This window comes from Aotus nancymaae, unplaced genomic scaffold (genome assembly GCF_030222135.1).
Source record: "Aotus nancymaae isolate 86718 unplaced genomic scaffold, 86718_ANA_hifiasm-v0.15.2.pri h1tg000003l, whole genome shotgun sequence".
In the NCBI taxonomy this organism is placed as follows: Eukaryota; Metazoa; Chordata; class Mammalia; order Primates; family Aotidae; genus Aotus; species Aotus nancymaae.
The window spans coordinates 9676266-9694397 of NW_026988414.1; the positions used below are offsets into that span (position 1 = coordinate 9676266).

Genomic DNA, 18132 nt, shown 5'->3' on the forward strand with positions numbered 1-18132 from the left:
CAGGCACAGTGGTTCACACTTGTAATCCCAGCACTTTGGGAGGCTGAGGCAGAAGGATCGCTTGAGGCCAGGTGTTTGAGACCAGCCTAGGCAACAAAGCAAAAAAAAAAAAAAAAAAAAAAAAAAGCCAGGAGTCGTGGTGCATATGGTGCATACCTGCAGTCCCAGCTGCTCAGGAGGCTGAGGTGGGAGAATTGCTTGAGCCAAGGAGTTCAAGGCTGCAGTGAGCTATGATTGTGCCGCTGCACGATGGTGAGAGTGAGACACTGTCTCAAAAGCCAAATAAAACAAAACAACACACACACACACACACAGAGAGAAAGTTCTGGAAGGATATATATATCTAATTTTAAAGGTGAGTAGGATTGGGGGACTGGTGAGAAGTTTTTTTTTTTAACTTTTTACATTCTAATTTATTTTGTAATTTCCAACACACACACGAAAAAATAAACAAGAAAAAAATTCTCCAATTTTCTTTGGCCTGAATATTTCATGGTGCTTTGAAAGCTGTTAAACTGAATAGAAAAGGTGGTTAACTCTTCTGGCAAGTGTGAGAATTTCCATACCCAGCGTTTCTTTTTGAGAGGGACTGTAGGAGAGAAGAAATGGAGAATGAATCGCTCCAGCATTACTCATTACTCAGTACATCCAAACAGGTAGTCTCATTCTTGTCCCTGTCACCACTGCAGCCCTGACACACAAAGTAACAGAGAAACTCTTTGATAAATGTCAAATGAAATTGAGTAATCAGCTGAAAGCCATTTGCTGAGCTGTCTGACTGCCCTGGGCTCGAGGTTTTCCTTTATTCATTTATCATGATACAGCTTTGGCCAACATACACACAGGAGAGAAATTGTTGACATGTGGAACCCAAGTACAGAAAATCTTTCATTTTCCTCCCTGTCTGTTCACCAAATAAGTTTTTGTTTATTTAAAGACTACAGAGGATTTGGCTGTTAAGAACCAAATGCCTTTGGAGTGGAGTTACAACATAATTTATCATTTCCTCTGTTTATTAAAAAATCCTGCATCTTTGAGAAGCACATTTGCAGTGAGTGGGGGATTTCGGCCACTCATGAAAGACTGTTGCAAAGCCCCTGTCATGTGGCTTACCCCAAAAGAGGCTCCTTAATTGCTATATCTAGCCCTGCTCTCCCCATAGCTGACTTCTGATCGTGTGATGACCACTTAGGGCTGGTGAATGGGTTTGGAGGACACCTAAGTGGTGAAGGAGACTGAGCTAGTTTAACTTTGACCCAATTCTGACCTTGAATCCTCACTGCATGTTTCACCAGTATAAGTAAAGGGGGAAGTGCAATCCTTAACTCCCTCCAAGACAGGAGAGAATCTGGAAGAAGTCAAAGAGCAAAGAGAAGTTGGATGCTGCTTTGAAAGAACTCAGCCAGGCCTTGCCACCACACAAGTAGGCTCCATTCTGAAAGCAGATCCCTTGCAGAACTGGAATGAACTTCCTTCTTTTCCACCCAAGAGATAATTATAGATAGATAGCAATTTAGTTCAGTGCACTATGTACCCTTCAAAAACAGGGGTCATATCTTACCCATTTTTGCATTGCCAGTACATAGTGCAGTACCTGACAAACAGTTGGTGCTCACTAAATGTTAATAAGGCAGCAGGATACAGTGGTTCCTTCCAGGTTGGTGAGGTGCTGGGAGTGTGAGCCCAGAGAGGGCATGGAAGCTCCACACCCTCTCCTTAAACCTTGCCCTATGTACCTCCTTCATTGGGCTGTTCATCTATATCTTTTATAATAAGCCAGTAAACGGGTTTCCCTGAGTTCTGTGAGCTGTCCTAGGAAATTAATTGAACCCAAGGAAGTCAAGGACTCTAGTTTGTAGTTGCTCAGTCAGGTGTATGGGTGGCCCAGACTCGTGACCGGCATGGAAAGTGCTGGCAGTCTTGGGAGGTGGAGCCCTGAACCTGTGGGATCTGACACTATTTCCAGGTAATCTCAGAACTGAATTGAATTACAGGATACCCAGTTGGTGTCTGCTGGAGAATTGCTTGGTGTTTGGGGAAACAACCTCACGCCCCTGGTCAGAGAAGTGTTTCATGTTGAGTGTGAGAGTAAAAAGGAAAAAAAGTTGGATTTCAAGACCAGCCTGGCCAACATAGTGAAACTCCATTTCTACTAAAAATACAAAAATTACCTGGGCATGGTAGCACATGCCTGTAATCCTAGCCACTCAGGAGGCTGAGGCAGGACAATCACTTGAACCCAGGACGGGGAGGTTGTGGTGAGCTGAGATCACGCCACTGCACTCTAGCCTGGGCAACAGAGCGAGACTCTGTCTCAAAACAAAAAACAAAACACAAAAAAACAACACTATACCTAACTCATAATGGCTACATTAGGAATGAATGAATGAATGAATAAAAAAATAATTGGAGGAAAAAAACCTCTAACAACCCAGTATCCAAAGATAAGCCACTTGTCTGTCAACAATGGGCAGGCACTGGGGGAAAGGTGTCTCACAACCAAGTAAATGTTGAGGACAATCACAAGATTGGAAAATGAAAGACAGTGTTAAGACCAGAAAGAAAAGAAGTCAGCATTTGCTGGATAGCTACTATGTGCAATTTATTCACAATTCAACATATGACTGCCTACTATGCTCCAGGCATTAAACAAAGTTCTGAGGATATGCAGGCTAATTAGCAAAAAGAATACTTAGAGTTCATATAAAGCAGTAGCTGTGCTATGAGAGCCAGTAATGAGGGTCCTAGGTTAGAGGGGAAAGCAAGACTTCCAGAGGATGTGCTATCTAAGACAAGGCCTGAAGATAAACAGGACTGGCCAGGTAAGGAGGGGAAGAGGGATGCAGGCAGAGAAAAGAGCATGTATGAAGATGACTCATAGGCAAAACTACTCTTCTGGGTGCTTCACATACAGATTCTTAGTGATCATCAATCCAGACCAACTCTATTCTTTCCTTTGTGGCTGTTATTCTTTCCAATTTATTTAGATTTTATTGTTTGGTGAAAATGGGCCTCTAGTAAGTGCCCAGTCACAGGTGACAGCCAACATCAGCCCAAACAGAGTTTTAAAATGGGAACAGAGCCTGTTTGAAAAGGAGGCTCCTAAGATGAGGAGCAGGTGGGACGAAGCCTGCCAATGGCCTCAGTCCCTTGGCGACATCAAGTCAAAGCAAATGCCTGAGTAAAGGCCCTTTGCCAGCAGCAAATATTTTCTGAGAGCCACCCATGCCAGAAGGCCCAGAGCAGAAGGAGGAAGAGAATGAACAAGTCTGAGTGTTCCACTGGAAGACTGAGCCTCACAAGGACAGCCTTCTGTCAGCATGGTCACAGCCTTCTGTGTGGATAGGGGAGGGAGACAGGTGCCAATGTGCCACCCATGGGATTCACCAGAAACTGGGCTCTGGAGTATTGCTGGCCCCCAGCAGACTTTCATCCAAGGAGTTCTTTGGTCTTCACTGCCAGATGCCTCTCCAGCTCTGCCACTGTGTCATCGGCCATTTGGCTGATCTGTAAATACACAAAATGAGACAGCCTGATTAATTGGGAAAAGGGTAGGGGGATGAATATTCCAGAAACATGAAAAGGTTACATGAGAAATAATAATAGTGACAAAGTTCACATTAAGTACTAGCCAGGCACTGTACTAAGAACTTTATTATGCATTATTTTTAACCCAAACAGCAAACCCACGAGATAGATACTATTATTATCCCCATTTTGCATATAAGAAAACTGAGGCATTTAAATCACTTATTCAGGACACATAGCTAGAAAGTGGGAATGTCAAAATTTAATCCACAAAATTTAAGTTTCAGATTCCACAGCCCAAAATTCTTAACTATTATTCTACGATATAGAGAAGCTAGTCTTATCTGTTCCTTAATGAGCCTCTAGAATTTCCTACACCTCCAACATTTTATATATAAAGCCCTCATACAAATTGATAAGAATATTAAAATCCCAATAGTCAAGCAAAAAAAAAAAAAAAAGCCTTGAACAAAAATGAGGTACATCTGGTTAACAAACATGGAAAATAGACATCAAAGAAATGCAAATTAAAACAAGATACAATTCAGCTATCATAGCAAAATTTGATGTTGTGGTTTTTAATTACAATATTCAATGCCAGTAAGCTATGATGAAATGGATAAGCTCATATATCACTGATAGAAATTCAAATTGATGCAAATGTTCTACCATTTAACCCCAAAATCTCTCAACTGGGAAATTATCACATGAACATGATCTGAAAAAATTTTCTGAAGTTCTACACACAAAGATATTTATCCCAGCCTTATATTTAATAATATAAAAATTAGAAAATCTAAAGTTACAGAATGGGGAAGTAGTTGAATATATACAGTCATTAAAAATGGTTAGATTTTCTACTTCTCAAGGATAGGGTGTTAATATGAATAACATTCCAGTACATATCATGGAAACATGTTCACATTATCCTTGAATTGAAGAAAAGCAGGACACAAAATTGTGTGTATACATAGTAGAAATGAACTCTAAAATATGTAAAGAAAAAATTGTGTATTTTTAAAAATGGAAGGAAACCTGTCAAAATATTAATAGTGGTTATATTTTAGTGATGGGAAGACAGGTAATGTATCGTTCATGTTCATCTCTGTCACATCCAGCCTGGTACCTAACACATACCAAGTTTTCAGGAAAAACGTACTAAGCGAATAATTATTAAAGTTTTCTGTGCTTTCCTATAATTTTTGCAATAAACATGTACTCCCTCTAAGAATGAAAAACAAAAAATACAGTTTAGTGGCTGCTGCAGCCTCCTCCCTATGTCTAAAAGAGACTGAAAGCAGGAAGCCTGAGGCAGAAGGCTTTGAGGGCTGCAGCGTGGTGCCAAGGATCTGCACGCTCAGCAGCATAGCGGCTGCTGGACATCTTTATTTGCAGACCACAGGCCTTGGCTAGGAATTGAGAACTAAATGCACTAAAAAGGGTAGAAACTAAAAAGGATTTAGAGCAATTGGTCCCAGGCAGGGAGGTGGCCAAGCTCTCGCCATAGCAACAGCTGTGCATTTTTTCAGCTGGAAAAGCAAAGTACCTGGGGGCTGCCAGACACTCTGGAAAAGTGGCTGGACTCAGAATGGCAGCTTGGTCCCTCCTCACTCAGCCAGCTGCAAAGTCTTGAGATGCTTTTGCCCCCTGTGGCTGCCTTGCATGGGGTGTGGCGTGGTGCCCAGCAGCACTCCAACACCTGGAGGCTGGCAGCCTGGGACAGCCAGGAATGATGGCTACCAACATCCTTTGGAAAAATGGCTTTGAGGGTAGTATGGGAACAGGGATGGAGACTCAGAAGAGGGAGAGTACTTAGGGTAACAATTTGATAACATGGGTTCTGGATGAAATTAATGGGGTGAAAATGTGTAGGTCATTTTCCCACTTTGATTCTCAGTTTCCTCATCTAGCAAATGAATATACAAGCACATTTTAAACTGGTTATTGCTATGCAAATATTGGCTGTGTTACCATAACTTTGAGTATCACTTCCTGATTTCTTTCCAGTTAATCAATTAATGAAAATAGGGAAGATGTGGTGGCTCACACCTGTAATCCCAGCACTCTGGGAGGCCGAGGTGGGAGGATCACTTGAGCCCAGGAGTTTGAGACCAGCCTGGGCAACATGGGGAAACCCCATCTCTACAAAAAACACAAAAAATTAGCCAGGCATGGTGGTGCATGCCTGTAGTTCTGGCTACTCAGGAAGCTGAGATGGGAGGACAGTTTGAGCCCAGGAAGTGGAGGATGCAGTGAGCTGAGATGGTGCCACTGCACTCCCACCTGGGCAACAGAGAATCTCTCTCAAAAAAAAAAAAATTAATGAAAATATTTACTGACATTTTACCATAGTACAAGCACAAGGTGCCCTTGGGGACAGTCAGCCTGTAAGTTCATCTTTTCCATCTTTATCAGGCATCTTAAAATAATGATTAATACCAACAAGGTCAACAACAGCTTCCACTCACCGAGCACTTACACGTCAGACCCTTGGCTAAAACTTTACATGCATTATTGCACATAAACCCTACAACATAGGAAATACTGTTATCTCTCTTTACCGTTTAATGAACATTATTTTACTTGACAGATGCATAGTAGGAATGCAAAGGTGTTTTATCTTCTGTTACTTCATTCAAATCCAACAACCTCACATAACCTCTATAAAGCAAGCAGAATAGGTATTATCCCCATTTTACAGAGGAGTAAATCAAGGCACAGAATGTTAACTGATCTGTTCAAGATCACATAAAAAGTTAGTGGTGTGGCTGAGCCAAGAACTCACCCACCTTAATGGCCAGTCTGAGGTTTTTATTCCCTTTTGGAGGGGTCCATAGCACCTGGCCTAGTCCTTCCTCATTCCAGACAAGCTGTGTTAGGAACATTAAGAGTCAATCCAAGTTCTACATTTAAAGTCACAAGACTGGGGAAAAGAGAAGGATAAAGAAATAGGGCGAACAATTACTGAGGACCAGCAACCACACTAGCCACTTTTAAGTATGTAGCATCATTTGGTGCTCATATCAATCCTGTGCTCCCACTTTGTAGATGAAGAAACAGAAGCTCAGAGAGATGACACCATTTGCTGGCGTTAACAGCTAAGACGTAAAAGAGCTAGGATTTTAATCTAGGCCTGTCTGACTCCAAAGCAAGAACCCTTTCTAATATAATATACAGCCTCATAGAGATTATAACATCATCATCATTGTTGTTATCATCATCATATTTGCTACTTACAAGTACAGGAAAATGAAAGGCAGGGACAGAGGAGGGGAATGGCAGGAGCACAGAGTACACTCCTGGGGCAGGCCTGCCTACCAGCCATCCTTCCTGAGGCTTGGCTCAAAACACCCGCTGCCTTGCCTGGACCAGCCTCCCTGCCTGCCACCCATCTGCCAGGAGCCTTCCCCTCCTTTAGCTCTGCTAGCACCCAGCTTTGCTCATTTCAGAGCAGCTCTGTTTCTCAGAGAAAGGCAGCAGTGAAAGGATCTTGGCCAGAGTTACTGGTGGTTTCTGCCAAGTGCTTTAATGTTCAGCAGGCCCATTTATAGCAAACCAAAGCAAAGGTGAAACAGCAGGCTGGCAGATGTCAGAGTCCTGAACGGGAAGACCTCGGTCCTTCTTCAGCGGGGCTTGCCTGGAATAGGGATTGGGAGGTATGTGGGGGGCAGGCAGTTGAGGAAATTTAGAAGTCAAACATGACTACATGGATAGAACCTACAAATGAATCATTTCATTCTTATAGGCCAAAAATTAAAAGAACATTTCTATAATAAAGCTTTAGAAAATCTGACCTCAAAAGATTTTTGAAAAATTAAAAAAGATAATCTCACACAAAATAAAATTTGTTTATAATCCTATCACCTGAAATGACCCCCTTTAATATTTTGACATGTATAAACTGCCAACCCCATGTACATAAGACGTTTCTTTATAAAAATAAAATCACACTGCTATATAATCTACCTTTTAGAAACAAATTCCAAAAAAATTTACCATGTCTATAAAATCATTTTATAATTCTTTTTATATAGATTCTAATGAATGTAAACAACTTACTTCCCACAGTCAGAAATTTAGACAGTTTCCAGTTTTCTACTACTATATATATCAATGAACATTCCTATAGATAAGGTTCTTGATTATTTATTTTGGGCAAATTCCTAAGTCACTAAATCAGAAATGTATAGATTTTGGTATATATTATTCTCTAGAAAGGTTGTATGGATTTATACAAAGAATAACAATCTTTCCTGTAGAATGGGAAAGTAAAAGCAACACTTCCCAGATAAGCAATATTTTAGCTCAGATAAAAAATTCTAGGTTCAAGTGTTAGGGGTTACAAAAGGCAAATTAAAAAAAAAATATATATATATATATATATACACAAACACGCACACATATATTCATATATTCTAGAAACACTGTAGTCTGTACCAAGAATCTTTTTTTTTTTTTTTTTTTTTTTGAGGCGGAGTTTCGCTCGTTACCCAGGCTGGAGTGCAATGGCGCGATCTCGGCTCACCGCAACCTCCGCCTCCTGGGTTCAGGCAATTCTCCTGCCTCAGCCTCCTGAGTAGCTGGGATTACAGGCACGCGCCACCATGCCCAGCTAATTTTTTGTATTAGTAGAGACGGGGTTTCACCATGTTGACCAGGACGGTCTCGATCTCTTGACCTCGTGATCCACCCGTCTCGGCCTCCCAAAGTGCTGGGATTACAGGCTTGAGCCACCGCGCCCGGCCTTGTACCAAGAATCTTATAAAAAAATATGCATTTCCTTTGTACAGTAATTCCACAAGGAAATCATCTCAACATAGATTTATACATAAAGATATTCACTGCAACCCATGATGACACTCACAGGGAGCCACTGTTCACTGCCACTTGGAAGAGGTCATTGCTAACATCACGGGTGTAACACTTTGAACAACAGAGAGATGCACAAACAGTTGAACTTAGAAGTAGCAGTATTGGCTTTATGTAATAAAGGAAGCGTTTTTGACTTAAAAAAAAAAAAAAAAAAACTAACTAAAATGTCCCAAAAGAGAGCTTATGAAAGTGAATACCACAACACCAACTATTTAGAAGCCATTAGTTTTACAGAGTTTTTCAAGACACAAAAAATGCTAACGCCTTTGAGGACAAACAGAAAATAAAAAGCTGAATACAAAATTGTATATATACTATATGTTCTCAATCATGCAGATTTTTTTTTTTTAAAAAAGGAAAAAAAGAAATATTCCAAAATATTAAGAATGGTTGCCTCGGGGGGAGAGAAGAGAAAAAAAAAGAATGGTTGCCTCTCCAATGTGGAATGGTAGGATGGTTTTTTCCCCATTGTTTTAAACAGTCTTCTGTACTCTACATTTTCTGCAATGAACATATATTACTTCGATAATAAGGAACAAAAGTAAACAAAATTTTAAAACGGATGAAGCAACCATCAGCCACAGCCTTCTTTTATATCTTTAAAACATACACACACCCCCCAAATATTCCAGTTTGGTGCCTTCTGACAGCAGAAAGAACACCATGAAGTGTATATAAGGCTCTCTCCTATTCCAAACTTTTAACTGTATGACAGTAAACAAAGTTATTTTTTTTTTTTTTTTTTTTTTTTTTGAGACGGAGTTTCGCTCGTTACCCAGACTGGAGTGCAATGGCGCGATCTCGGCTCACTGCAACCTCTGCCTCCTGGGTTCAGGCAATTCTCCTGCCTCAGCCTCCTGAGTAGCTGGGATTACAGGCACGCGCCACCATGCCCAGCTAATTTTTTGTATTAGTAGAGACGGGGTTTCACCATGTTGACCAGGATGGTCTCGATCTCTTTACCTCATGATCCACCCGCCTTGGCCTCCCAAAGTGCTGGGATTACAGGCTTGAGCCACCGCGCCTGGCCCAGTAAACAAAGTTATTAACAATCCTGGTTAGGAATAAACATTTAGCCGGGTGCAGTGGCTCATGCCTGTAATCCTAGAACTTTGGGAGGCTGAGGTGAGCAGCTAATCTAAGGTCAGGAATTCGAGACCAGCCTGGCCAACATGGTGAAACCCCATCTCTATTAAAAATACAAAAATTAGCTGGGCATGGTGGCACACGCCTGTAATCCCAACAGGAGAATCACTTGAACCCAGGAGGTGGAGGTTGCAGTGAGCTGAGATCACACCACTACACTCCAGCCTGGGTGACAAAAAAAAAAAAAGAATAAACATTTAAATAGTATTATCTTTAGAAATATATCTATGATATAGTGTGTCATATAAATAGTATGACACTTTTTCTTGTTTTGAGAGATAACTTGAAGTTCTACACTAAAATGTTAATAGTCATCTCTGAGTGATGAGATTTCAATTACTTATTTTTTTTTTGACAGCAAAATGAATAAGGGTATTTGTACTTAAAAAAAAAAAAACAACCAACAGTAAGAAGCACTAAAGGAAAAAAACCTAATCTGGCTGGACGCAGAGGCTCACACCTGTAATCCCAGCACTTTGGGAGGCTGAGGTGGGCAGGTCACCTGAGGTCAGGAGTTCAAGGAGAAACCCCACCTCTACTAAAAATACAAAAAATTAGCTGGCTGTGGTGGTGCATGCCTATAATCTCAGCTACTCAGGAGGCTGAGGCAAGAGAATCACTTGAACCTGGGAGGCAGAGGTTGTGGTGAGCTGAGATCACAGCATTGCACTCTAGCCCCGGCAACAAGAAGGAAACGAACGAACGAACGAACGAATGAACAAAAGAGAGAGAGAGAAAGAAAGAGAGAGAGAGAAAGGAAGGAAGGAAAGAAGGGAAAGAAGGAGGGAGGGAGGAAGGAAGGAAGGGAGGGAGGGAGGAAGGAAGGGAGGGAGGAAGGAAGATTAGAAGAAAGAAAAAGAAAGAAAGAAAATGAAAGAAAGAAAGAGAAAGAAAGAAAGAAAGAAAGAAAGAAAGAAAGAAAGAAAGAAAGAAAGAAAGAAAGAAAGAAAGAATATCTAATCTGAAGAAGATGGAGACAAGCCAGTGCTAATGAGTGAAGGCTTCCAGCAAGGTCTTTGTCAAGAGGGTTTTATGAAGAATGTTTGCTATCTGATCATTCTTCCTCTTTCAAGTAGCTATGGACTCTGGTCCCTGAGGCAGATGTCCTGGCTTGCTGAGTGAGGAGTGCCTGGCAGGCCCTGGAGGTCCATAGGCTTACCACCAAGAAGCAATGACAAGGCAAAGCAGCGAAGAAATCCCCTGGGACAAAGACAAGGAGCTGGCCCAGCTGGAGCCAGGTCCCAGACCATTAATGAGGCCTGGTAAGTGCTCAGGAAAGGCCTCCCTAATCTCTGAACCTCCTCTTTTAGCTGACATAGGGAAAGAAGAGAGCAGAGAGATGGCAAGAGGGGAGCTTTGAGGGTTTGGGTGTCAGGTACACTAATGGTGCTTTCTAGCATACCAAGGAAACCATTCAAGGTAGAAATTACCAATCTTTTTACAGAAAACAGACTCCAAAGAGTCAAGCAACTTTCCCAAGGTCACACGACATCAAGTGCAGAACAATCTTTTTCTAACTCTAGTGTCATTACACAGGTACACTATAAGGCTTCTAGGTCATTATCTTCTACATGTGCTTTTGCAGAATTACCTGAGAGCTTTTAAAAACTATATATGCCAACTGGGTGCACTTGGGAGGCTGAGACAGGAGGATTGCTTGAGCCCAGAAGTTCAAGACCCGCCTAAGCAACATAGTGAGACCCCATCTCAAGAAAAATAAATTAATTAAATAAAATAAAGTAAAATAAAAATATATGTTCCCAGGCAGAGCTACTGTATCAGAAAATGCAGAAGCAGGGACCAGGAACCCACCTAAAATTCTCCCCCAGGTGATTGTTGTGGCTGTCCTACAACTAACATTTTCACTGCTGGCGGTGGAGGAGAAGGGGAGAAGCTAGTCAATTTATGGACTTCTCCAGGGGTCCCCCTAAGGTTTCTTCTTGCTTCTCGCTTCCCTCTTCACTCCCTATCCAGCCCACATGCCTGTTCCATCTCCCTAAAATAATGCTTTATTGTGGATGAGGAGGCTTTAAGGCCTATAAAACCCTTTATATTACATTGAACATTACTAATTCTGTCTCCTACATACTGGTAAATTCTTCTTTCCACAGGTGCCACTCAGGTTCAGGCCACCATCACTTCCTGGTTGGATTTCTGCAACAGCATCCCTGGTCTCCCGGCCTCCAGTCTTGCCCCCTACAATCTGTGGCCTACTGGGCCACCACAGTCATCTTTCATAAACATAGATGTGCTCTCTGACCGTCTAAAAAAAAATCTTTTAAGCATGTCACTGTATGAGAATCACCTGAGAAGCATTTAAAATGCAGATTCCTAGATTCTATCCCAGATTCATCAACTCAATCTCTCGAAATGGGGCCCCAGATACCTGGATTTTTATGCCACCTAAGTGATTTTTCTAAGTTACCTAAGCTACCTACTGTGGTAGGTTAGATGTTGTTCAGCAAATATTCACTTCTTTCCCCAGACCTTCATAAATACATATATTTCCCTGTACCAAAGATATTGGGCTCGGCCCATGTGACTGGCTTTGGCCAATCAAATGTGATAAGAGCAGGTGTTTAAAATGTACTTGAGTGGTTGGGCTTATGATCTTGGCATCTGCTGTTACCATGAAAAGAGGCCCTAGGAAACCTGTTGGCTCCGGAAGATTGAGAGATATATAAAGCAGATTTGAACCCAATCCAAGATCTGGAGCCAAACCCACTGAGCCCAGCCTAGAATAGCTACGCCCCAGCTGGCCCATGGAAATGAGAACAAGAAATAAAGCTTTGATATTGCCAGTCACTGAGTTTTGGGGTAGTTATGTACCATTATTGTGGTCATAAATGACTAATATAGAGGCACAGCCAATGTGGGAAGGTCTGTACATGTTAACATTCAAACTCCTAAACCTGGTGTACAAGACCTTCCTTTTATGATCTAGCCACTCTGTATTCTTTATTCATTCCCTAGTCTTATCCTACATTCAAGCCCCAGTGATCTAACTGAATATTGATTTTATATTACCATACCTTTGTACATATGGTTATACCTTTCCCCCTTGTCTCTTACTATTTCACTCCAGTAGCTTAAGACTTACTCAAGTGCCACTACTCAGCACACTGAGAACATTAAGTGCTCACTTCTCAGCAACCAGAAAACCAGACAGGAGAGCACTAGTGTAGAGGCTCTGAAATCAGTCTGCCTGAATATGGCTCCTATTTCTAGCACTTACCAGCAGTGTGACTTTGGGCAAGTTATTTAACTTATATCAACCTCAGTTTCCTCACTACCTACCTCATAGTTCTGTAGTGATGAGGATAAATGAAGTAACAAAGTGTTCAGCACAGCACAGAACCTGGCACACTATACAAAGTCAAGAGTGTCTTCTCCTCCTCTATGGATCCCTCTGAATCTGGCATTAGGCTAGGCCCAGGACACTCAGTCAATGTTGACAATGTGAGTGAAAGACCAGAGGTATTCTGTTTTAATTGCCCTCACTTCAAACATGAACAAATGATTCCTTGCGTTGAATACACAGACACTACTATATCTGATGGCAATAGTACCTGTTTCTCTATTAGCCTAATGGTGTCCTCCGAGACTGTATCCTTTGACTTCTTCAGCTTGTTCACTGCATTGGTGCGAACCTTCCGTAAAGAGTCTTTGGCCTTGTTGGTGTTCTGTTTGGCCAGTTTCACCAGCATTTCTCTGTGCTCTCTGGTTACTCTGATAAAAGACAAAAGACATTCAACGAAATCATTCTATACATTAACTGCTGGCCAAGGATTTCACATCACTCTGTCAACCAGTTCAACAGTTTGTAACTTTCCTCTCTGTGGGCTAAATTCCTGGAATTTCCAGAAAGAGGAAAGGGCATGAATAAAGGCTTTAAGCTGCCCAAACATGGGCAAACTGGGTTTGACTTTGTATAAGGTATCAAACTTCCCAGTGAGAGAACTGGGATTCAAATCCCAATCTTTCTGGCCTGTATTCTTGCCGCTACTCTTTTAATCTATTTTGAGTAAATCATGCACTGCTGCCATTACTTCTGCTTCCAGGCAGAAAGCTCTTCAAAGACGGTAACATGACGCTTGGGACTGAAAAGGACAAAACCACCAAAAGCCCATGTTTGATTTAAGGAATTGGCTGAAGCACTGATAACAAAGAAAGGAGTGACAAGAAAAGAGGCTGGGAAGCCATATCACAGAGTCTTGTAAGATCACAAATCATGTTTTACAGATGAAGGAAATGAGGCCCAAAGAAGTTTGGTATCTTATACAAAGTCGAATCCAGTTATACTCAGGCAGGCCTGTCACAAAAGCCAATGGTCGTAGTATGACAACACTGCTCTGATGCCGTGGGTACTGAAGTAGACGTGCTTATGCTTCCACAGTTCTTGCTGAGGAAGGACAATCCTAAATTCTGGTACATGTTCAGTGTGGAAGAGTGCTAAGCAGCTGTTAAAGATTTAGTAGCATCGGCAGGGCATGGTGGCTCACACCTGTAATCCCGGCACTTTGGGAGGCTGAGGTGGGTGGAGCACCTGAGGTCAGGAGTTTGATACCAGCCTGACCAACATGAAGAAACCCTGTCTCTACTAAAAATACAAAATTAGCTGGGCGTGGTGGCACATGCCTGTAATCCCAGCTCCTCAGGAGGCTGAGGCAGGAGAATCACTTGAACCTTGGAGGCAGAGGTTGCAGTGAGCCAAGATGGCGCCATTGCACTCCAACCTGGGCAACAAGAGTGAAACTGTCTCAAAAAAAGATTTAGTAGCGTCTACCTGATATTTTCTCTGCTGAGAAAAAAGAATTTTGAGAAAGAATAAGCTCTTAAGTGAACAGTTATATTTATGTAAATCCTTTTGGATTCAGCTATTTGAAGGTATTCTCAAAATAACAATGAGTCTAATTACACTATTATTAAACCCCTCTATGCCACGTGAGTACTTTAAGTGTGTTACTTCATTGATCCACACAACTCGTCAAATGAGGCAACAGGCTCACAGACGTTAAGTGACTTGTCCATGAGCTTGAGTGAGAGAACTGGGATCCAAATCCCGATCTTTCTGGCCTGTATTCTTGCCGCTACTCTTGTAATCTATTTCAAGTAAATCATGCACTGCTGCCATTACTTCTGCTTCCAGGCAGAAAGCTCTTCAAAGTAAGTAATATGAAGCTTGGGACTGAAAAGGACAAAACCACCATGTCAGGAGTTTAGGGATTTGAATCAGATCTTGTTACTTTTACGGTTTTTAATTCATTGAACAAAAATCATGCTGACATGTTTAGGTCTCTTTTTTGTTCTGCCAAAGCATATGTCAGTATAAGGAAGGAACAGGAAAATTAAAACTTGATCCACTGATTCAAAAAACTTAATCCTGCTGAAATACTAAGAGAGGCAGAAAATAAATGAATCTAAGTCTTTAAGAAACCTCATAAACTTATCCAGAAAAAATGTACTGAAGTATTTCAATCTTGTATTTTCATTTTAAATTTTAAATAGGTATCCCACTGTTTAGAAAATGATTTATAAAAGAAAGAAAAAATTTATCTGATCAACTTTTCACTATACTGTTATATTTTAAATGGAGGAAAAGCATACATTTAAAAAATATAAAATGAGACAAAAAATCTTAAGAATTGATGGTTATATAAAGAAAACAAAATCATAATACGTGTAATTTCGCCTTAATAAAATGTATTATTTTATATTTATTAATGCAAATGTGACATTACCACACTATTAACAACAGACAGTGTCCAATCATTGACACTGTCAAACATATTTCCATTTCAGGATGCAAAGAGGCAATAATCAAAGATACTAGAAGGACATGGAGGAGTGCCGTGAGGAGAGGGGAAGGGAGGGAGGAAGACAAACCATGCTGGGCACAGGGAGGGCTGAGAGGAAGAAGGGCATGTGTGTGCCAGTTCTGGGTAATGAGCTGAAAAGCATCTAAAATATAAGATCAGAAGCAGTGAGGGTGATGGCAAGGCATTGGTTTTGAAGTCTGACAGACTAGGTTCATACCCATCTCAGAAACTGCTCAGAAATTGACTATCCTTAGCCAAATTACTTAATCTCTGTGAGGCTCAGTTTCCTTATCTCTAAAATGAAGATTTAAAAAGACACCTTACAGGAGGATTAAGAGAAGCAGACACAACAGATATAAAGTACCAATAAAGAGAGCAGCATATATAGTAGCCTTGAATAAATGATAGTGTTTATGAATGTTTTAATCAAACATGTTTAATTACTTCCTCATGAAACAATGAGAGCACATCTGTTTTAGAAAAGAAACATATTTTATTATGGAAATATTTTCATTCTTTTCCAAACCAGCGATTAGTACATCTGATCATCTCTACCTTGCATTCCTGGGGTCCTGTGAGTATACAGCAGAGTTTGCACTCCAGGCTTCAGGCTTCTGACTGAACTCAGCTGGTCAGTTCTGAGCACCCAGTTTAAGTAGGTGCAATTTCACTCATCAAGCACTGGCTGAACCTCCTATGCTCTGTGCCAGATCTTGGGCCAGGCCGAGGAGCTCCAGAAGAGGCAGGCCTGGCTCAACTTTTTCAGAGGCTCAGACTAGTGGTGGAGACAAACTCATCAGCCACTATTTAGAAAGAGGATGACTGCTGCTAGGTCGGAAGGATGGATCTGTTGTGGGAGGAGCATGCAGAAAACATAACACTTCTATCTTGAGATTTGGAAACTGCCTTAGGGATGCACAGTAACTTGTTAGCTGCAGAAGAAAGCAAAGTGCATTTTGGGAAGCACAGTGGGAGATGTAGTGGAGGGAGAGCATGAAGCTGAAAAGGGTACATCCCAGTCAAATATATTCTACAGGCCTGGAGTTTTCAAATTCTTCTTCAGCCACAAACCCCTGGCTTCAAAGAAAACTGAGGCAGAGGCCCCATTTGTAAAACAGATAAAAAGCAGCTACTTCAATTGATGAAGAAGAGAGGGTGGGCTCTATCCCCGGCTACAAAACTCAGCTCTGTCCCCACTTCTGGGCCTGCCACTTACAGGCTGACTGACCTTAAATAAGTTGTTTAAACTCTCTGAGCCTTGCTCTTCTCTGGAAATAGAAATCAAAAACAAACAAGTGAAACAGAACCTCCCTTTCAGAGTTATTATTGTGAGACTTAGATGAGGTAATACATGGAAAGCATCCAGTACACAGCCTGATAGAGAATAAACACTCAGGAAATGTAAGCTGTCTCTGCTGTTGTTGTTGGTTACATTTTTGGAAGCCCTGAAGCATCTTCAAATAAGGAAGACTCTATTCATGAAAGTTTTTAATTAACAAAGAAATGACAGAGCAAAGATCTATGCTCTGGCAAGATGACTGTTTGAGATCTCACTAGTAATTTAACATCTCACAGACATTTTAAAATCCAAATGCTCTCAGCATGTAGCCCTGAAATTTTCTCTTTTCAGTATTTATTCATTCATTCAATCTATACCTTAATTCAACAACTATTTACTAAGCACCTACTATAAGTTAGACATTATGACAGAAAAAAGGGAGATAGTATTAAATACAGTTTACCATCTGGCAAGGAAGGAAGTCATTATATAAACACATGCAAATTAATGAATAAATTACAGTTGTAATATGCACCATAAAGATATATAGAGTTCCGTAAAAATAATTAATGGAGCAAAGGAGTTTGACCAACCTTTCTTTGTGGGACCCCAGGAACTAAATGTGGAGATATTGAGGCTAAGTGATATTAAGTTGCTTAAGAGTTGAGGGGATAGTGGAAGATCATTCTCACCAGAGGGAATGGCATGTGTAAAGAATATAGCTCTTATAGGATGAAAAATGGTGACAGTATAGAAAGAAGAGGGCAAAGACTATCCCAAAAGAGAAGGCTGGAGAGGCTGGCAGGAGCAAAGCTTTGCAAGCCCTTCAATGTCATAGTGAGTCTTAGTAGATCCACTGACAGCTGAATAAACAAATATGGTATATACGTATAATATTATTCAGCCTTAAAAAGAAATGAGAATGTGGTATGTGCTATCACATGGATGAACCTTAGCATAAAAAACATTATGCTAAGTGAAATATGCCAGACACATGGAGACATATATTGTATGATTCCACTTACATGAAGGTCTTACGAGCTGTCAAATTCCTAGAGACAGAAAGTAGAATAGTGGTTACCAGGGGCTGGGGGAAAAGGGAAGTGGGGAGTTGTTTAATAGATATAGAGCTTTGCAGGATGAAGAGCATTCTAGAGATTGCTCATACAACAATGTGAATATACTTAATGCCACTGAACTGTACACTTAAAAAATGACTAAAACACAAGCCTGGACAACTTACCTCATCTCTACAACACACAATAAAATTAGCCAGGCCTCATGGTATGTGCCTGTAGTCTCAGCTACTTGGGAGGCTGAGGTGAAAGGATCACTTGAGCCCAGGAATCTAGAGGCTGCAGTTAGCCATGATTATGCCACTGCACTTTAGCCTGGGGGAGACAGCATGACCCCATCTTTTTTTCTTTTTTTTGAGATGAAGTCTTGCTCTGTCACCCAGGCTTGAATGCAGTGGTGCCATCTCGGCTC

General features: G+C 41.1%; 1 protein-coding gene across 3 annotated transcripts in view; it reads right to left on the bottom strand.

The window, feature by feature from the left end:
* Positions 1–323: 323 nt before the first annotated feature.
* MRRF (mitochondrial ribosome recycling factor) overlaps positions 324–18132 on the bottom strand; it is a 66240-nt gene continuing 48431 nt past the window's right edge. The window contains exons 6-8 of one of the 3 annotated variants that reach the window (XM_064378284.1): positions 17670–17696; positions 13116–13275; positions 324–3507 (exon numbers count right to left, since the gene is read on the bottom strand). In XM_064378284.1, coding sequence (XP_064234354.1) covers positions 3430–3507; positions 13116–13275; positions 17670–17696 — 265 coding nt within the window. In that variant the 3' untranslated portion in view covers positions 324–3429. The remainder of the gene's footprint in view (positions 3508–13115; positions 13276–17669; positions 17697–18132) is intronic. The other 2 variants (XM_012458200.3, XM_021674021.2) reach the window with 2 other exon arrangements.